Genomic DNA, 20,796 nt, shown 5'->3' with positions numbered 1-20,796 from the left:
AGAGGGGGGAAGGGGTGGTTACGTGGGAGACAGAGACAGAAACAGGTCGGCAAGGGGAGAAAAGCAGGCGAGTACACTTAGCTACCTACGCCAGAGAGGAAAAGTTGGCATGGCTTTGCAGAAGAAGGAAACCACGCGTGCAGCACGATGCAACCAATCGAGCAGGTTCTAACCTATGAACGGCCGTTGCGACCTTGGTGCAGGTTGACTTATTGGCGGGCGGACTGGTCCGGCCCCGTTTTTCCCGGCCGACTTGAGCCCGCGTAGTGCGCTACGGCGACAGCTGGGAACTTGGGATGGTGGAAGAGTTCCTCATTCGGCCCCCCTGGCGGAGCTACTGCTGCTGGGCCACACGCGCCTTACCTCTTGGTATCCTGGCAGAATTGTGCACCACGAGACGAACTCGATGCGACTGGACGACAAAAGGGGGGAGGGGGACGACGATATCAGTAGTGCTCATACGGAGGAGAGAGTACACAGTAGAGAACTGCAAGTGCAAGTATCTTGGACCATGGCTGGGGAGTGAAACAACTTTGTGCAAGAAGCTGTTTGCAATTTACTGGATACTTACCTTACCTTAACCTGAGGTCTCTTAGGTTTAGCTAGGAATACGTAAGTGCTGAGATAGGGCAGTTTGCCTGGCTGTTCGTTCCTTTCCCCGCCACCCGAATTTTCTCTCGCCAACTTTCTCTGCCTTCTTTTGGACTTCAGACTTGGAGCGCGACTGCTACCTGACAGGAGGAACCTACTAGGAATCTCCTTGACTCGGCAGGTTTGGAAAGGCCCCGAATCCACCGTCCACGCGGAACACGCACAGTTTGCGACGGGGCTGCCCAGTCTTTTTTCGCGCGCAACCGTCAAGAAACGAACAGGTTGGACCCACGTACCATCGGACTGAGATGCGGCCCTGATGTACTTTTGCAAGCAGTTGTAGTAGAAACAGTACATTGACCTCACTTCACCTCGACCTCTCTTCCTTACCTTACGTAGTACCTCACCTTGGGTACCTAAATACATGCCTAAGGTAAGGTAGGTAAGGTACCTTACCTAGGTAGGGTTCCTAGCACCTCAATGATGTAAGTATCATGTACCCATTTACCGGCGCGCAACGCCCCGCCATTCTTCTTTCTTGCACCTATCGCCAGCTTTCCTCCTCGCCCGCCTCTGCAACCCTCGGCCACCACCAATCTTCTCACATCCGGATACTTGCCGCTCCATCTCTGCTCTGCTCTGCTCTGCGCTGCTCTGATCTGCCCTTGTCTCTCTTCTCCCACCTCAGAGGCCAGAGGGCGCATCCTCTTCATTTGCGTCAGACCCTTTCCCGCCCTGCCAATCATCCTTCCCGTCTGTCTTTTTCACAACCGTCGACTTGTCTCCGTCGTCTCAACCTCCTGAAGCCGTGTCCTGCACCAAAATAGCGCCAGCGTCCGTCCGCAGGTTGCAGGAAGCCTTGGATCGTCCTCTTTTCCCTCCTTTTCACGCTTCCACCAAGCCCGGCTGAAGCGCTGCGTCAATCTCACATATCGTCCCGTCCTCTCTCAGTCTAGGCCCCCTACTCCTCTCCCTACGTCGGTCTGTGCGACTTGCACCCGATCGGACCGCATCCCACGCCCGAGTATTCGTCCTCGCTTTATCCCCCTCCTTCTGTTTCTCTTCACAGCACAAAACACGGGCCGTACATCGTGACCACTGCGACCACGTACCCTTTACCTCAACCAGAGAGATTCCGTCTCATATCGCTGGGTTGAACCAACTTGAGGATTGTGCTCCGTCTCATCGCTTCTGTTGTCTCTCTCTCAAGACTGCCATCGGTCACTGCACGCCACTGGACTCTGACGCGACTCACCAACCAAGTCTTTTCGATTCAATGTCTCACGCCTACCCTTAAGACCTTGACGTCTCAACCACCACCGGGTTTTCCATCTTCACCTCACTTCACTCGGCACTCCGAATTGTACAAAGTCGTACCGTCGGCCACTTGCTTCCTCATCTCAATCACGAACACGCCCATGAACTTCACTCTGCTCAGCATGCAAAGAACTCTGGCCCTCTCCCATCCTCGCTAACCTGCGAAGGGTCATCGTGTGTGCATTTGAAGCGCGTCGCATGCCTTTGGAACGCATTTCAACAACCGCCCTCTGAAATGGCTGCTGCTACGAGCCTCAACTCCACCGCCATGTCGGTTCGATCCAAGAAACAAGTATCGACCTTGCCTGCAGACGGCTTGCAGGCGCAAAGAATGTTCAAAAAGCACAAAGTACTGCCACACCCTAGGAGACATGCAAGCGACTCTGCGCATTCCTATGAAGTGCGGTCGACGCCTAGGAAATATGACCTCGACGTGGATGCCGTAGCATCGCAAATGCGAGGACCGCAACAGCAAAGCCCCCAGACGCTGAGACACCAACCTAAGCGGATAGGCAGTGGCCCGGATTTGCCTCCGACACCGCCTTCCCACTCGCGAACCTCATCGAGCACTCACTCGATCCAGCATCCAAGCCCAGCGCCCGCCGAACCTCATGCGCCGGAATCGCAGACACCAACAACTCCAGCGCGCGCCCCAGCCACTCCTCCGAACCAAAAAAGTCCACCAACGCCAGATGTGACGCCTCCTCAACCTGCTACTCGCCCCAAGGTTGTTCGACCGATACCTATCGACCGCACAGTATCGAAAGCTACTACCGTTGAATCGCGAACTGAGTCTTTCCGAACTGCCAGAGAAGAGCCTTTTTCCTCTGAAGAGGACTTGCAATCGACTGTGAGGCCAAATATCCTCTCAGCACGAACATCCCAGAACACGGTTCGTCGCGTTTCCGAGCCTCAGGTGAGGACGTCGCCTCCAGTTGGTTTAGGCCTGGGGCTGGAGTCACCTACTGAGGACCTTCCGACCCCCAAGGCTAAGGCAGACTTTGGTACCTTTGACGGAGAATGGGCCTCGAACAACGAAGTTGAACAAGAGTGGGACGACAACCTGGGCAGAAATGTCACGGTAAGAAAGAGGCGTACTAAGCCCGAAACCCCGCCGCGGACTGGAAGACGAAGGGTTGAAATCATCGAAGATCGCGTTGTCACACCGACAAACGCTGCCAAGGCGGTGCGCGCTATGTCCCAACGAGACAGGGCAGCCTTCTATGCACCTAGCGAAATCGCTTGGCCTAATACCTCAACCCCAGGGAAAACAGCTGACGCGGACTCTCGCAGGCTGTCGGGAATGTCTGCGAAATCTGCAAAATCAAATAAGTCGGTTGCGTCCACTATTGTTGAGGCAATCTTAGTCGAAGCTCCCTCAATCCCCCAAAGGAGGCAGACGCTTAGGCATGTCCGGAAGCAATTTGGATTAAGGGACTCAGGCTCTGATCTGTCTCCCCTCAGCTCTGCCACAAACTCGGCTATTCAGTTGGAGGGAAGCCCGAGGCGACCTAGAGCGCTCACTCGTCCTAGCGAAAGCCGTCATGACAGCTATGCCTCGAACACCACCTTCAACTCGATTTCAAGTAGCAAAGCACGCAGAGAAGTCTGGAAGAGCGGTGGCATTCCAGTCATTGTTGTCCCCGATCGTCGATCATCCAGATCTAGTCGGGAGCCGTCTCTCAGATCAACCAGCAGTAGACGATCCAAAAGAAGTACCAGTGTCGGTTCAGCGACTCGCACAAATGGTCCGAAAAGTCACGACTTGCCTACACCAGTATTCGAACGTCCAGGGCGAAAATTGCGCTCAATGTCCGAGTCAGATGGATCCGACCAACGCACGATTGACTATCCGCCCATCATCCCGAAGCGTTCTTCTTCTTTATCCGCTCCGACCAGCCGTAATACTTCCCGCGCTGGCTCGCTCACCGCGGAAAGTTTGAAATCTCAGAACGCTTTGTTGAATCAACAGCCTGGACATGAAACGAGGATACCCGCCTTGACCCTCCAAAGAGCGACATCCTCTGAGACTGATAACGGCCACCATCACCGAGACCATAAACTCAATGTGGACCGTCACGGTGACCCCTTCTTTGGTAAACGACTATCCACGCAAAATACGCCTTTCTCAGCAGCTTCGGTGGAAACAAGCGGTACTGCGCCCGAAGTGTCTGAGGCCAAGGCTGTGAGCTTGTACCCTCATCAAAACTCATCTGTGCTTGTCGTCAACCATTCCAACAAGCCGTCGGAGGACTCTGAGGATTCGCAGACCGAAAGAGAGTTGCCGCAAACGCTCCAGGGGCCGACGATTATCACCACAGGTCCAGACGGCGAGTGCCCAATCACACCCTCGCAACCTCAGCATTCCATGGACGACGTAGATTCACCGCTTCGCAATCCTCGCGCGGCTCCCCCAGTCCCTCCGATTAATCCTCCTGCGATTCAGTTCATCCCCGCGACGCCTTCGGGATTAACCCCCAATCATGAGAGACAACGCAACATGGGCAATTATTTCGAGGCGATGGAAGAGGAGCAACCTCAGCGGAGTAGATCTGCCATCAAAAGGGCATTGGTCCGACGACGCAACTCGGAGACGTACCCGCCCAAGAGTGGCAGACCTGGGCTCCTTACCAGAACCTTTTCTCTCACGAGAAGAGGATCAAGCTCTGGGGCTCGTGGTGACGACCACTCTGCTGTTGAAGAGCCATGCTCGTGCCCGGAATGCATGGCCCCGCCCCCCGAGGACGACCGATTGCATCCGCACTGGCGCCCTGCGTACTCGGATCAGGATGACGATGTGTGGGAGAGGGAGATGGAGGATGAGCCCATTAGCCAAGTCTATCGATACCCTCCCATTGACAATAGGCCAAGCCCGCGAAGACGTATTAGCGAGCGGGTGAAGAAGACGTTTGCAATCCTTCCTGCTCGCGGCGAGGATGACGTCTACTCTGGAGCTCAAAACGAGCCTGACCGCCGAACCATTCGCCGGACAGACAGCGGGAATCTGCGGGTGATGAGACGCCGCGGCAGCCTCGACTCGCTCCGCGACCAATCCCCACCTACCTCGGGGCCTTCCACGAGGCAGAACGACGATCGCGACGCAGACGGGCCCCCGAAACGAAGACGTCGTTTTTCGATTTCGGGCACTTTGGAAGGGTTGCAAAACCTGCCGCGACAGCTGAATGAGCGTAAGCGAGAGAAGAGAACCCAGGAGTTGAGGCAGAAGATCAGCGGGCCGCGCGAAGTAAGAGACGGCATGGGTGACGTCCTTCGACGGAACTCGTACCGTGGCCCCCCAAACGAACAAAACAGCTTACCGGTCGCACATTTTTGATGCGACTGCAACGTACAAAATTTCCCGAGTACTTCAGATGATGATCCTGTCTGGAGCACTTTTTTCAACGCGTAATATATCTGGGTATGAAGCACAAATGGAGGGTGCTGGAGGAAATGAATTGGGATCATCACGACTGCTACGAACGAACGCTTTTTTTCTCCATTTTTACGACTACAGAAGCCTGTTAACGACACAAAGAATTGCTTTCTTCGCGGATTTCGGAGCTGATGACGGAGGGTTTGATGACAAGGTTTCCCCACTATTTGAGACTTTGACGACGATATTGATGACAATGATTTTGGGACGGGGAATCGGGGTTTTGATGAACGATTGAACGCGCGCGCTGCCTGCTACAGATAAAGAAGGACGTCTTATTATTGTATCATATAGAAAAAAAAATGTACTTCAAGATACCATTTAACTCAGCGTTTCGGAACGAAACTTGCTTGACCGCGTTTCACGGTTTTGCAGGATGAGCTTTTGCTTCCATGTGTTTGATTGAATGTGATATACCATGCCCGTGTCATGAAAAACCTAAGTTTTGGATACACCCTTTTGCCCTGAATATGACGCCTAAACACCAATCCCACTTGTACCAAGAAGACACACGCCCAGATAATGCAGTTTGCCGTGGACGAAGACAGCCGCAAAGCATTCTACCGCCTGTCCTGACCTGGAGGTCCACCACCGGGCGGGAAGGCACCAGGAGGTCCAGGTGGGAACGCGCCGCCGCCTGGCATACCGGGAAACTGGAAGTTGGGGGGCAGACCGCCCGGCGCGCCCGGGGGCGGGAAGGGGAGACCGGCTGGGAGACCGCCGGGCGGGGGGAACGGTAGGCCTCCTGGGGGCATTGGTGAGCCGTTGGGGCCCGGGGGGAAGGGGGGCATGGGCGGCATTCCGCGGCCTGCTTGTCCTGGGGCTATTGGATGTTTTGTTAGTTTGTGAGGGAGCTATCAAGAAGAGGTTCATGGTGGAACCTACGTGGAATCATGCCTTGAGGGAAGGGGGGTGCGCCGGCGGGCATGCCGGGGAAGGGAGGGGGGACACCTGGAGAGAAGGAATCAGGTTAGTACTTGGTGCAATGGACCCGTGGCTATAGCAGCGCTGGAAGGGGTGGAGAGGTATATACGAACCTCCTGGGAAGGGGAAGGGCGGCGGGAAGGCGGATCCGGGCTGGTTTTGTGGCAGCATTGGGTTGTTGTGCGCTTGGCCTTCTGCGGCGTAGGAGGAGGTGATGGAGTCGATGACGGACTGAGCCTTTTCGTGACCGATTTCTGGAGAAGAAAGGGGGCATGTTAGCTTTCATGTGTCGTGGTGGTCGCGCAAGTAATGGGAAGAAGAGGAGGAGGAGCCGTACGTTGGTAGTAGTCGACTACGTTGCGCAGGTGGTTTCGACCGCTGTTATGCGCCTTGCGCACGCTCATGGAGTCGTGCGTGAGGTACACATCGCAGTAATCGCCTAGAATCGGGGAGTTCAGGTCAGTTCGGCTGAGTGGCTTCGCGGTCGATCGGGGTTTGATTGAGACGTACAGAAGACTGTGATCTCATGTTAGCTGGGTGTTTGCAAAGATACTTGGAGGAGGGTCGGGACTTACACTTGGGCATCTTGGCGGTAGTCTCTCTTTGACGAGAAGAAGCTGTATTAGATTGGCGAGGTTCCGATCAGACGGCAGTTCAGTCGGCAAAAATCGTGTTCCTGAAGCTGTAATGCCGCTTTTGTCGCATCGCGATATCGAAGAGCGGCCGACGCGCCAAACGCCACACCCAAAAAGCTGCGAGGCTGTCGCTCTCACGTGAGTGCCAAGGCACAAGGCTGCCCCGCCCACCGAGCCCAATTGGCCAGAGTGCTTGACCTCTACCCGTCCGACAGGGGTCTTCGATGTGGGTCCAGGCCTTTTCGAACGCGACAGATTTCCAAAAATCCCCAAAGGTGGTTCCTAGAGGCCCATAGCTCTCCTATCGCAGTTGTGTCCTCGTTAGCCCAGGGAGCTCCTTTACGACGCAATTCCCAACAACCCACGCCGGCTGTTCTCCCCGCCCGCCCTTCTCCTCCTCAACCACGACGGTCCCGACATCCGAATCGACCGAACCCTTTCTCAACTTGTCTTCGAATCTGATACGGAAATCTGCGAATTAGCTATGGCGCCGACGACATCATTGCTGCGCTACGTGTGCGGTCTTGTGCTACTCGCTTGCTGCGCCCAGGCGCTCAGGTTCGACCTGCATGCTACGAGCACCCACGAGGGCAAGAAGGAGCGATGCATTCGCAATTTCGTCGCTAGGGACACCTTGGTCGTCGTCACGGCTATTGTGGATGGTTCAAAGGGTGACGGCATGACTGTCAACATGCACGTATGTGGCCTCAACTGCTATCCCCCCTACGCCATCTTCCCCAATATTGGGACTTGATCTGAGAAGAGATGGAAGCTTTCCGGGGATCGAAGCGGGATAGCAACAAGGGAGAAGATTGGGGGAAAGAGGAAACTGGTCGCAATGACAGTTTGGCTAACGATGGGTGACTCTCTAGATCAAGGATGCTGTTGGCAACGACTACGGAAAGCCCAAGGACATTGCAGGCGGCGAGAAGCGTGTTGTCTTCACCTCCCACGCAGACGCTGCCTTCGACGTCTGCTTCGAGAACATCCTCTCTGGCTGTACGTCGCACCCACCCACCCCTACAACCAGCCACATCGCCATGTCAATGGCTTGAACCCTCCACTTACCCAGTTGCTTTTTACCACCCTTTGCACGAAAGGGACAAGAACCAAGAAAACTGACGAGAGTGTCCTAAACCAACAGCCGGCCGCAGCGGCGCAACGAGTCGCCACATTGAGCTCGACATCGACATTGGCGCCGACGCAAAGGACTGGAACGCCATCCAGGCGACTGAGAAGCTCAAGCCCGTCGAGGCGGAGCTCAGGCGCATCGACGAGCTCGTCAGCGAGATCAACACCGAGATGGACTACCTGCGCGCCCGCGAGCACAAGCTGCGCGACACCAACGAGAGCACAAACACCCGCGTCAAGTGGTTCGGCATCGGCACGACGCTCATCCTCGTCGGACTGTGGGGTTGGCAGATTATGTACCTGCGGGCATACTTCAGGTTTGTTGTCTGCTCTATTTTGCTGTGCTCTCGGAGAAGCTTTGGACATGCTAACCGTGTGATGCTATGACAGATCCAAGCACCTGATTTAAACGCCATATATCGGTGAAGTGAAAAGGAAGTCGGCCAATGGCTTGCCAATAGCGTAAAGGAGTTACGGAAGATGAGAGATATGTTGCGCCGCCGCACAGCGGTGATGATGAGAGTCTCTGTGATGCCATCGGAAGCATCAAAAACCACCTCGGGGTTTTCGAGTGTGTATTAGTGTATGCATACATACGACGGTCACCATAAAAGTCATGAATGATATAACGCAGATTACATTACAGCATTGTGCTTATGGCATGTTATGATTACTTGGATGAGGCTGGCAAGTAAGGTGTACCTGAGTTAAGGTGTATACCTGCAATTTCGTCCGGTCCCAAGCGCTCAGTCTGGAGTTCCTGGATCTTGTACACTGTTTCAGTAACACGTCTATTCTGGAGACTCTGCTAGCAGCCTCTAATCGCTGTCAAATTACAGATGTGTACGATACCACTCCACGTGCCAAGAGCTTCCAATGAAGCCTTGCTGTGAGCCCGTCCACCTCCTGAGTGAACGTTATCTCTCTCCACCCCATACCACGCAATGAAGCTTCCAATGAAGCCGTTTATAATGTACCATGCTCCCACAAATTTTGCCCTCTCCGCCCAAAATGATATTTCCTGATAGATATTGGTACAATGTCTCAAACCTCTTTCCCCCAAACTCGTCGGCGCATATCTCACAGCGAGATCTAAAATCTCTCTAGTTCTTGCCCGCGCTATCAACGTCAAACAGAGGCGGCATAAACCCAAGCCCACCCTCCTTGCGCTCCTGCACGTCCCGGTGCACACCAACAGTCCCGTCCGCACGCCGGCTCCGCACATGGGCCCTCAGCATCTCCAAAATTTCACTACCCTGCCATCGCACGGGCACGGGACGGTACTGCGCCTTGAAAGAGCCGACGGTGTTAGCCCACTCGCCTGGGACGTCCTGCGTACGGACATCCTCTTTCGGCTTAGAGGTCTTGCCGGAGTCGATTGTCGAGGCGGCGCCGGAGCCGACGGGGCGGTAGGATTCTGCTGCGTTGACGGTGGAGGAGGCGAGCGTGTCGTTGGAGGAAGAGGCGGACGACGTCTTTGTAGTCGAGGCCGAGGCGGAGGGGGCTTCTTCCTGGGTGGCCCAGTAGTAAATGTCCCAGTCGTTCTCGTCGAGGAAGAGGTCGTACTGCGCCATTTGGGACTTTGTCATGTGCGGGAGGTGTTCGTTGGCGAAGGTTGACATGAGGAGGTCTGATTCGAGGGTTCCGCGCTTACGGGACTGGTCTGTTGTTTTTCGTAGGGCAATGATTAGTTCTTGGGATCTTATTTTCTGCATAGATTTGTTTTCTCTCCCCATGGTTCCCTCAACAAGAGTCGAGTAAGAAAAACGCCGAGGGAAGGCACTCACAAAGAAGACGGGCGCGCATGGTCCGCTCATCCTCGCCCTGACGCCGCAGCGGCTCGACGCGGAACTTGATGCCCTCGAACTCGCCGACGCCCAGCTCGCTGTTGACGGCGGACTCGGTGTAGACCGGCGGCTTGTCGGCGAAGCATCTGCGGAGGATCAGGGGCGCCGCCGCTGTCGTCGTGGGTGCCGGCGCCGTGACGCGGAGGCGGCGAGCTGCCGGGCGGAGAGCGCGGGCTACTGTCGACATTTTTTTTTTGCGATTTGATTCGGGGCGTTGGTTGGAAGAGAATAGTCGGTTCCGACGTTGCGCTCGTGCAAAGTCGAGGTTGTCGGTGGTGAGAAGGGTGTCTTGGGGATTTGTCTTACAAATTGGACGCTGTGATAGGTGCGAAGTTGGTTTTGACGTTACCGAGGTAGAGGGGGAGGACGAACAAAGCAACTACTTCCCGTCCGTAATTCGCCTCGAAAACTGTATAAGACCCTTGATTTCGATGCTGCCATAGGAGCTCGGACCGTAGGAAAAAAATCACCGTATATCACGGATATCAACACTGTATGACGGTTCGATCTCGACGTGCACGCGGAAGTGGCTTGGATCGTGCACAGTACACTGCATTGGCACTGCAGATAATAAAGGCATTGATAACAGGGTCCTTGCGTAGTTCCTCACTATCCAGATCGGAATGAGTCAAGTTTCCTCATTGGCACCGGGATAGAATACGGAGGTGCGGGGACTATTTCAGGGTCTTGAGATAGCATTCCGATGGTGATACCGAAAAAGCTTGGTTGTGTTGCATGGCTGACAGTTTGAAATGATACCCGAATAGAAGAGAAACGCGCCTCACATTGCGACTCTATCGAAAGTTCCTCAAACATCAATGTTGATCCCATCCGGCCCAACACGGACGAACCAAAACATTCAAGAACGACATCATCACAGGACCATACTACAGAAACGCGGGCAGCGAAAGAACATGTGGGTATTTGGCTAAATGAAAACTCCGTTCGAGATGCAGTCTGTACCTCTCAAATTCCATCCCCAAAAAGCCCGCCTCCAGCGCCGATTCCATGCCAAGACAAGCATCGAAAGAGAAGGAACGAAAACGTTGTGTGTCTGCCAGTCACCCCCAGAGATGGCCCCCATCTCGATAAACAACCCCCTTCGAGGGCAGCCAATTCAAAAAAGAGAGGAATAAACCTCGCCGCCCACCCAACCACCACAATTTCATATCAGTCATTATACCCCCCCCCCCTTCTCAAAGGTCGGTCGTCATTAAAGGAAAAGAAGGAGAGAAACGGCGGCGTTGTGTGTGTAATAGCAATCGTTCCTTTATTCCCCGCCCTCTGGTAATATCCTCCCCAGGCTGCGGAGCACCTCCATGACGGGCATCTCCTTGGTGCCCGCGTTGGCCTTCTCCCTCACCTCCCGCTCCTTGAGCCGCGCGGCGCTGAGAGAGAGGACCTTATCCGCCTCTCGGCCCGCCGTGTCGACGCGTTGGGAGAGCTTATGTATGCCGTCCGCGAGCTGGTCCACCTTAAACTCCAGCGTCGACTGCGTGTTTTGCAGGCGGGCGAGCGTCTTGGCGCGGACATTTTCAAAGGAGGATGCCGGGTCGGTGAGCCAGCTCAACATTTCTGCCTCATTCGGCTCGAGGATGGATGCGTCGGCCGCTGTTGCTGTTTGTGCTGTGTCTGTTTCTGAGAAGAGAGGCGGGATATCCGGGCGAGGTTTGTTGAGCGCCAGCCATTTCTTCTTTTCTAGTTTTAATCTATGATTGGTTAGTCCCTGCATCCTCATGAATCGGGTATTCGGAAAATGTACCTTTTGACTTTTTGTTCCAGTTGCTCAATTTTCTCTTGATGTTCAAGATTACGCGGGTTTGGGAGGTAGACTACAGGCTTCTTTGGCCCCTCCTCTTCTCGGCTGAACCAGTCTGAAAATTCTGACTTTGTAGAGAAGTCCTTCAAGAGCTGTTCCTGAATATAGCGAGCTGGAAAAGTTAGCTTGGGCACGGGTTTTCCAGGTTTCAAATTTTGCTCACCACCCAAAACAGTATTGGAATCTGTCTGGCCATGGGGCGGTTTTTGCAGTAATGCTCGTTCGCCACACCACGTCAAAAGCTGCTTCATCCGTCTTGGTTCCATAAGACCCTCCGACTCAATGTGCTTGTAAAATTCTGCAGTTTCAACCTCTCGGTGGGGTATCGCGTTATGCCCACTCTCAATCAGCGAACTTGCTCTCCGGCCGCGCATACCCGTGCTGCTCCGACGATTCCCTCCGCCCTTTTTCCTCATTTCCTTGTTGCGATTGATAACTGGCGTGTCACTGACGGGGAGCGTGATTTTTGCAGACTCGACTGGTTCCTCAATGGCGCGTGGCGTCCGCCGCCTATCCGGCTCCGGCTCCCTCGGTGTCGCGCTGTCAACTTCATCGTGCTCTTCCTCCTCCTCCTCCGGGACTGGCTCCGGTGCTGGTTTCCTGACAGGCTTTGCCTTTTCTGTTTTCCCAGTCGAACTGCGCGTGCTTCGGCTCGTCGTGCGCTTAGGCGGAAGCAGTTGTAGCTCGTCGTCCTCCGCCGGCTGCGTGCTCGCTGTCCGTCGCGTTCGCGGCTTTGATGATGTCGCTGCCTTTGGCGCAGCTACTGGTGATGAGGGCTCGGGCGCCTTCGCTGTCGCCGAAGCCCGTCCTTTTGCTGGCCTTCCTCTTCCAGACTTTTTCGGGGGTAGTGGCGCGGGTTCAGTTTCAATTTCCGGTTCGGGCTCTGGCTCGGGTTCTGCGTTCTTAACTCGCTTCGATTTGGATCCGCGCGTGAAGTGGAAGTCGCCATCCTGCTCGTCGTAAACCGATGAAGCTGCGCGTCGTTTTAGCATCATCCTTGCCGCCTCCCCGCGCTCCTCCAACTCACCCGCAAGACGCTTGCTTTTCCTTCTCTCTGGCTGCTCGTTGCTCATGCTAATGACTTGCAACGGGTGACGGGTGCGAATGACGGTCGTCATGGATGGCGCGTTAAATGAAGCATGCGGTCGAGAGACAAAAGGTGGCGCTCGGTGTAGGAATCGGAAAGTCGCGCCTCGAGGCAATCGAAAAGCGCGTCAATTGGCGCGTCAAAAATCCCAAGCGACCAAAACTTTGGTGCGGTCTTGCGTATTTCCAATCTTGTGAGAAGTATGGTCTCCGGGGTGCTGTCGTGATTTTCGCGTTTCGGCGGGTGTGGTAGTCGGCGGCGCGAGACGAAGTTGGGGTGGTCCTTCTCTGCGATGTTGTTTACAAGAGTGAGGGATGGTTTACCCGGAAGGTTGCGCTAGTCCGTTTCGGGAAACCCCTCTCGACCACTCACAACCCTGGAACACGACTGCCTCACTTACATCACTTCCATACGTTACCTTAGGTAGGTAATGGTTCCACTCACCACTGTCGACGGATTGTCCCGATGCCTAGCTATCTATACCTTGTTCAGTCATAACCTGGTTTGCGGCTCATCGTGTCTAGGTATCCTGGGCATGGTGGTGACCGTTTGCATGTACAGAACCATAAGTTAAAAGTTCATACATCTTCGTCTACGCATACATCATCTCAAGACTCATTATGGGGCGAAATCTCATAAATTAAATGACCACGAGGCGTTGCCGTTCATGCAGCTCTTGTTACCATTGCTACTATAAATCCAATCAAAGCAATCAGCTAGTAGAAGATGGCTTATTCCCATCAACCACCCCTCGACGCCTACACCCTTTCAAATGACTTGCCAACCCTTGAACTCCTTTTGATGTATATGCCCAGTATCTAGCCCTTCCAATGATGGACTGATACGATTGCAGCAAGCCAATGACGCCTGCCAAACTCCCCACCTCCACCTGCTCAAGGTAAACTGCCTCTGTTACTAGGCAGCTTCTCCCTGGTTGCTTGCAACCCCGTCGTAGAAACGAAGTGAAGATATTGGCGCCAAAATGTCGTATATAATGATGATACAGTTGAGCCGTAAGATATGACTAGGCCAGAGAATGGAACAGCATGAAAGTCGTAATCTCGATGTCGCCATATACTATCCGAGACGGACAACCTCAACGGGTTGTTATTGATGGATCGAATCCTCCAACTCCTCATATTCGAAATGATTGTTGTACAAGGCTTCGTCCTCCTATGAAAAGCGGCGTTGCACACCCTGGCCCGCCGCCAAGACTTGCTGGTTGGGAATAGGAGCGGCCATGCCATACGGATTCATTTGGGGATTGAATGGCTCCATGGCCTGTTGCATGAAGGCGCCGTGAAGGCCTTGCTGTTGCGTGACAGGGCAGTCTTTGTGAGCCAGAAGTAATGTCTTCAAGTTGACAACCTCCTCACGCAACTGCGTGATCTGAGCTGTGAGAGCATCGTTCTCACTGCTGAACAGTTCAACTTTTGACTGGAGGTTAGCCAGCCACTGCTTCTTGCGCTGGCGACACTTGAGGGCGGCAACTCTGCATGAAGAGATTAGCGGGGTACCAACGGGAGCGACTTTTGGAATGTTGGAACTTACCTGTTGCGTTCCAAAAAGTTCTTACGCTTCTCCTCGTCAGTCATCTTTGACTTTCCGCCTTCACCATTCTCGTGTTTCATATCGTCGTCATCCGATTGACTATCATCTCCCATCATATCAGGAGGGGGGACATTGTTATTCGGCTTTGATTTCTTAGCGGCAGGGGCCTTTGCCGGTGGCTCTTCAGCCTTTCTTCGGCCATTTGTCGATGCGCCGCCAGTCGAGTTGCGCTTGCCCTTGCCCCTAGCTGCGGGACGGGCTTGCTCGCTTTCATCCGACATCGCACTTCCGCCTTCGCTCACACCGCGGACTGACGACCCCGCGCCAACAGATCCAGCACCGTTAGCACTCATTTGAGGTGACGTGTTGACGCCTTGAGCAGGTGGCGGAGGTGGGTGAGCTTGAGATTGTGCTTGTGCTGCCGCGAATCCGCCGTTTGGAGCACCGTTTCTTCCCTGTGCACCTTGAGCAAGCATGAACAGACCGTTCGCTGCGTCGTTATCGTGCGGGTCGAACTGCTTTGCCTCAGTCTTGACAGCGGTTGCACCGTTAGGCATCTCCTGCGGCTGCGATGTCACAGCTGCCTGTTGCTGGTTATGGTTCTGTGTCTGATTTTGGGGTTGACTTTGATTTTGATTCTGGTTTTGATTCTGGGCCTGCGTATCACGCTTTGCAGCGGCACTTAACGCAGTGCGGTGGAAATCGATGGTGCTAGGCGTGGCACCACCACTGGCCAGCTGAGCAAATAGTTGCTGAGAGTTAGGGCTGGGGGCAGGGAACATGGAACCACTGCCACCGGGAGTCAAGCCAGTTCTCAACGAAGATTCGTTCGGGGTCGGGAATCCGCCACGAAGGTGATGCGTATCGCTGAAGTAGTCACTGGTAGGACCTGATAACATGGCCGGGCTCAAAGGACCGGTTCGCAGAGAACCTCCTCCCCAGTTGAATGGAGTTGCGCCGCTACCAGGGAGCAACGAAGATGGCGAGGTCAGAGCAGCAACGGATGGCAATTTCGTACCACCTGGTGTCTCTGGCGCGCCTCCACCGAAAGACTGCTCAAAAGGATTGGGCTCCAGACTGAGAGAGGCGGCTCCGGCGCCGAAGTAGTCGGGAGTATTTCCAGTCGTCTGTCCAGGTCGAGGGGGAGGGCCAAGAGGTTTCGCGCCGTCAGCATCGGGCTTCAAACTCGGGTCGGGTTGCTTCACTTCCGGAATGGTGTCTATGTTGTGGTAAGCGAGTGAACGACGACGAAGACGACGACGACAACGACGATAATGGCAGCAACGACGATGTCTTTCGGTGAAGAATCAGCGAGTAAGGCGATGGAGAGGGTGTCCAACTTACTTTGACGTGGGGGAGTGGCATTGTTGGACTGTTTGGGTGACTTCGTATCACCCCCGGTCGAGGCGTGGTTCGGTGAGGTCCCCATGATGACGACGATGATGTATTATATTTGGGGAAAGAAGCTGTTGACGTTTGTGGGGTGGACGCCAAAGGCAAAAGGTGACGGTAGCAGGGTAGGGATGATGATGTAGGTATGGTAGTGTTGAAAAAGCCAGATGAGGTCAGAGGAGGAGTTGGACACGCAGAAGAATAAGCTTAGAAAGATAGATCTGGGTTGGAAGCGATGAGAGATCGGGGGGAAACCAATCCGCTGCGCAGTACAGGAGGGACAGGCAAAGTAGTGATGGCGACGGCAGCAAAAGGATAGCCGTCAGAGGCAGCAGCTACGCTATTGCAGCGCTCCTCTGTAATGGAAGCGGCACGAGAATGGAATGGCTTTCGACGATCGACGACGGTGGTGAGAAAAAAAAGTTGTCTCTCTCCTTCTCTACGGCCGCCAGCAGGAAAGATAAGAGGTATTGCGTAGTTGTGGCCTCTGTCTGGATGCGTACCCGGGGACGTGCTAAGATGGGGGTGCAAAACGAGTATCGTTGTGAGAGTGAGATGTCGGGGGAGAAAAACGGCAGACGTCACAGGTCAAGTATGACGTTGCGCGGTGGTCGATTTTAAAAAAAAGGGCGAGGGCGCACGAAAGAAAAGAAAATGGGTGGGCGGCGGCGCACACTCTGACACCAAAACGCCCACGTCCATGTCCATGTCCCCATCCACGTCCAGTGCCCACCCCTTCCAACAACGACCCCCCGGTCCCCCGTTCAGTCTCTCAGGCTTCCTGTCTCTTTTCCTCTTGCGCGCTTCCTTCCTCTCCTTTCGCTATCCGTTGCTCCTGACCTTTTTTTCCTCTCTCTCTTCCCCCTTCCCCGTTCTGCGAGAAACGCTGGGGCTTTTGTGGAGAATGATTTGTCGCACTGTGCGCCGAATGCCCCGACGTCCAAGAACGGCTTACCAATGGGGAATGGTCCCACCACACCTGTCTGGCATTCCACCTCAGTTCAGCAACCTAAGTAAGTACCTTTTCCAGGTACCTCTGCGGAAGGACAGGTACGTAGCGCGCATTCAACAATGGCGCGAGAGAAGGAAGGTAGGAACGGTAGGAACGAATGCTGCCTCGATTGCAACCGACATGAGGACATGGTCAACACTTCGTCCTCGATCGAGTCCCCCTTCTCGCATTTCGCAAGCTATCTCGAGCGTCTGAATGGCTTAGTTGCCCAACTATCTGTACATGCTGGGGGTTCGACCACAGATCCTAAGGTACCTTAGGTAGTCTCGGTAGGGCACTGTGACGGGAGTGTAGAGCGACTCAACATGTGTACCTTTATTCCGTACATCAGACTCCATCCCATCTTATCGCCTCAGGCGAATGACGGCAGACGAGTCTGCCGAAGCCGCGCACCATCTCGTTCGCATTCTCCATCTATGGACACATCTTTGCCTTTGAGTGGTCACTCTGTCTCTTTCGTCTTCGCCTTATCTTGATTTATCAGCTGAAGGAAGATGTAGAGGTGGCTGTTGCAATGCCTCGGACCACAGCCAACACCACCATCATGTCTTGGCTCGCTGTTGAGGTCTTCAGACTGCCGTGAGGTAGAGCCTAGTAGAGTATGCTGAGTTTTCCCTCCCACGCTCGGCACGTAAATGTTTCTCTTCCACGCTGCTATCACCGTCCCGTCCTCCGTCAGCCTGATAGGTTATCCGCACTATACGGTACATGTGGAAAATCAGGCGGTCGTCGCCAACACGGGCGGCATAATTGTACACACTGTACGTGAGCTGACCAATCAGGCTCCGGCTACCATACAGTGAGAGTTGCCGGTTGGTTGAAAATGCAAGTCCGGGGGGTGGCCCAAGTATTCCCCCCTCATTATCGTAACGCACCTGGCACCACCCAGCCAGTATGTGCAGCCAGCGTTTTCTACTGTGGCTGCACGTCTCCATTCGGTGGTCCCCTCCCCCAAGTCTTCCGACCCCTGCATTGATTGCATCACTTTTCCTTCCTGTCGCATTCGAGGGCCATGGCATCCTGTCCCTCTTCTTTTTGTTCTTTTTCTTCCCTTTGGTTGGGCCTTGCCTCGACTGTCAAGCGCCGCTCCAGGTGGGGCTTGCGCAACTGACGTGCTGACTTCACGAGTCGGCAGAACATCCACCTCCCATTCCTTCATAATCGCCCAGCGAGCCACCCTCTTCTCTACGAATACTGCTATTTATCCTCGTCCACCAAACAGCAAGAAAACAGGTCAACGATGGCCTCGACCCGGCCTTTCGCATCGCCCTGCCCTGCATCTCACCTTTCGCGAGAGTCTAGAACAGTCAACGCCATCGGACCACCTGCCACCTGTTCCCTGCTAGATGTCTAAAGCGTGCGGCTGCTGGCCTCCCGGAAGAATCTGGCCACAGGTAAATCGTTACGGTGAAGAGATCGACATGCTCATTTCCTTTTCGAGCAAGAGTTTTCATCCCCCATCACGATCCCGCCGGTCTACGCTACCTGAACCGTATAGCCACTGTACGGTCCCAGGCACCTACCTAGTACCTACACTTGTCTACCTACCACGACTGTATCAAACCATCAACGCAAGTCGCTGCACTTGCTTGCCCTTGCACAGCGGCTGTCAGCCATGAATTTCTAAGCTGCAGCTACCTGAAGTTCCTGGACCAAATCTGCCGGTGAGAATGAGCCAGGAGCCGCAGGACTAGCAACATCGACGGTCGGTTTTTGACGCGACTGGGACACCCGAAGTGGCAAATTACTGTCTTCAATATCCAATAGGGTGTCCCAAGGAGCTGCAGCTTGGTCAGGGAGGCCCTGGTAGCCAGTCCCCGCTCTCTCACACTCAACTGCAGAGTAACCGTACAACAAATTGCGTCACAACAATCGCGCCAGACGGGGCACATCTATCTTGCTCCGTAGCGATACCCTTTAGGCTTCGGGTAGCCAGACATGGAAAGACCACTTGAACTGCTGGAATACTCCGCATCCTCCCAGTTTCCATAACCCGTCGACGGCAAGGACTCATGCTTCTTGTTGCTAACAAACTAGCTGATACCTCTCCGTTTTGGCAAGCGAGTCTGTCTGTCTGCTTCCAAACATTACGTCACGGCCTTATTCACAGGGTTGGCCTGTTTTTAGCTTGAGACGGAAGATTGGCAAAGTTCTTGAAAACGGCACCAAGTGCGCTCGATGGTCACAGCTTTGGCCAATATCGGCTCTGCAATTGGGTCCGCACTGTCTCGATACTTTTCAGTTCTTGTATTGCATTGGTGGCGTCACTGGTCATGACGTAACTATGTCTAGTAAGATGCTGACGAATAGAAAATCTGAGCCAACAAAGCCAAGCAAACGAGCCCAACGTTGCTTGCCCACTCATGGTCGCCCCGGCACGGTCGGCGATGCGATCCTCAAAGGTGTGGTACCTTGCCATGGTTGCTCGAGGTCCGAACAGTGATCAGGACCAAATTGAAACGGTCTCTTGACTTGTTCAGAGTCATCCGCACGACGAGCTTGTGTCAAGAACTGTCCTCATCGACGGTGAAGGTTGCGATTCTCATAAGGAAGGGTCCGTAATTTGCGACAATGACGGAATTTCCAAAAATTTTCTCTGATTTCCGGCGACCCACTGGATTGCTCCGCGAGGACCGCTTGCTCCCGCCTTCTTCACGCGTGATTTGCTTGGATGGGGGATGTTGCTACGTTCTCGCGCTGGACGCCGAGGTGAATGAGAATGGAAGCATCCGACCAGCGAACGGGGAGTCTCAGGTCATCAAACGGTACGTATTCCCGGAGCAGATTGACTTGTCCCGTCGGCTACCGTCGTATGACGCACTAGACCCGGAGAACATCCTTGCATCCTGCATGCCTTTGCTCCTCCTTTCGCACCATCTTTACATCGCACTGTGCTCAAACTTTGCACTTTCGCGAGCGCGTCGCGTCACACTGTACACGGGTCCACTCGACCGACCCCTTTGAGCCTTGGACGCATTATGGTACCCAGCTCGGCCCTGGTATCTCGACGGAGCTCATGCTGGAATAACCAGATCTAAAGCTTTCCCCAGAATACATTGACGGAGCGATGACGGCAGAAATCCGTCTAGAGGATGGATGAGACGGCACGTTTGATGGGCGCCCAGTCTAAACCCAGGCTCGGCATCAATCTCGATATCGATCTGACTGCTGCATGCTCGATTTCCCTCTAGCGAAGTGCGAACGACCATAACGTCGCATGGGGAATTCGGGTCCAGAACCACAAACCCACGTCGTGCCTCGGACGAGAGACATCACGCTTAGCCGTAGCAGGGTCCGCTTAGACCTATCGTGCTGTCTAGGCCCAATGTTCTCCGTCCGGCGGCGTCCGCTGCCCCATTCCACCGGGTCGGCGCCACAAGTGCCTTGTGTAATCCTCAACTCCCCTCCGGGTCCCTGGCGGAGGATCTCGTCCGATAATCTGGGGCTTCGAATTTTCGACGCGCCAGCGCGCTTGTCTATGATGGAACCTTCGACATAGACTCAGCTGACGGGTTGTGCGCCTCTTTGCCGGATCGACAAGGTAACTTTCCGAATACTGATTATCAACATTTGAATTATGTTTGTTCCACTAGGTGCCCATATCTTCTTCGCTTCATATCACGCAAATACAAGCCCAAATATCCCTTCTTCCGAATAGATCGAGCAAGACCATGGGATGGATGGGATGTCAAACAAAGAGCCATACCGGCACATATACGATCCACTATGATAGGCTGGTACGTCCAAAGAATCCCGGGTATTGCATCAAAATCTATATCGGCATGCGTAGCAGCCGGACGTGGAAGCCTACGTCCCGCGGCTTGTTGGTAGCAGTCTTCATCCTTCCGCCAAGCCTACTTTGGAACTCATCTTTAGCTTATCGAGATTGCCACTCGATCTTCAGCCGTTGCAAATTATCCCATTTCCATTTCTTGAGCAGTGACAACAAAACATTCGGCAACCTCAGTTGTGGAAGCCAGTGGGGCATGCTGGGATGAAACTCAGCTTGCCCTTTCCGGCCCATGTATTCACGTAGCACGCGGTCTGACATCTCGAA

General features: G+C 54.2%; 6 protein-coding genes across 6 annotated transcripts; 2 read left to right on the top strand and 4 right to left on the bottom strand.

Moving 5' to 3' along the window:
* Positions 1-2,143: 2,143 nt before the first annotated feature.
* On the top strand, positions 2,144-5,242 carry CPAR01_04048 (uncharacterized protein; the record flags this gene model as incomplete). The annotated part of the gene is made up of 1 exon (XM_060488330.1): positions 2,144-5,242. One exon carries the CDS (start codon positions 2,144-2,146, stop codon positions 5,240-5,242), a length of 3,099 nt encoding a protein of 1,032 aa, XP_060352536.1.
* A 659-nt stretch (positions 5,243-5,901) lies between these two features.
* On the bottom strand, positions 5,902-6,850 carry CPAR01_04047 (glucose N-acetyltransferase 1; the record flags this gene model as incomplete). Its single annotated transcript, XM_060488329.1, has 6 exons — positions 5,902-6,164; positions 6,227-6,292; positions 6,379-6,519; positions 6,603-6,704; positions 6,776-6,781; positions 6,841-6,850. 6 exons carry the CDS (start codon positions 6,848-6,850, stop codon positions 5,902-5,904), a joined length of 588 nt encoding a protein of 195 aa, XP_060352535.1.
* Positions 6,851-7,384: 534 nt separating this feature from the next.
* CPAR01_04046 (endoplasmic reticulum vesicle protein 25) lies at positions 7,385-8,440 on the top strand (the record flags this gene model as incomplete). Its single annotated transcript, XM_060488328.1, has 4 exons — positions 7,385-7,597; positions 7,773-7,899; positions 8,045-8,348; positions 8,422-8,440. The coding sequence occupies 4 exons, from the start codon at positions 7,385-7,387 to the stop codon at positions 8,438-8,440; spliced, it is 663 nt and encodes a 220-aa protein (XP_060352534.1).
* A 694-nt stretch (positions 8,441-9,134) lies between these two features.
* On the bottom strand, positions 9,135-10,065 carry CPAR01_04045 (uncharacterized protein; the record flags this gene model as incomplete). Its single annotated transcript, XM_060488327.1, has 2 exons — positions 9,135-9,694; positions 9,819-10,065. 2 exons carry the CDS (start codon positions 10,063-10,065, stop codon positions 9,135-9,137), a joined length of 807 nt encoding a protein of 268 aa, XP_060352533.1.
* Positions 10,066-11,148: 1,083 nt separating this feature from the next.
* On the bottom strand, positions 11,149-12,815 carry CPAR01_04044 (uncharacterized protein; the record flags this gene model as incomplete). Its single annotated transcript, XM_060488326.1, has 4 exons — positions 11,149-11,587; positions 11,641-11,809; positions 11,861-12,670; positions 12,725-12,815. The coding sequence occupies 4 exons, from the start codon at positions 12,813-12,815 to the stop codon at positions 11,149-11,151; spliced, it is 1,509 nt and encodes a 502-aa protein (XP_060352532.1).
* A 1,142-nt stretch (positions 12,816-13,957) lies between these two features.
* On the bottom strand, positions 13,958-15,764 carry CPAR01_04043 (bZIP transcription factor; the record flags this gene model as incomplete). Its single annotated transcript, XM_060488325.1, has 3 exons — positions 13,958-14,276; positions 14,336-15,554; positions 15,680-15,764. 3 exons carry the CDS (start codon positions 15,762-15,764, stop codon positions 13,958-13,960), a joined length of 1,623 nt encoding a protein of 540 aa, XP_060352531.1.
* Between the last annotated feature and the right edge of the window lie 5,032 nt (positions 15,765-20,796).

Source organism: Colletotrichum paranaense (genome assembly GCF_030867605.1).
Source record: "Colletotrichum paranaense strain IMI 384185 chromosome Unknown Scaffold_3.1, whole genome shotgun sequence".
Classification (NCBI taxonomy): domain Eukaryota; kingdom Fungi; phylum Ascomycota; class Sordariomycetes; order Glomerellales; family Glomerellaceae; genus Colletotrichum; species Colletotrichum paranaense.
This window is presented reverse-complemented; position numbering and strand designations above follow the sequence as displayed.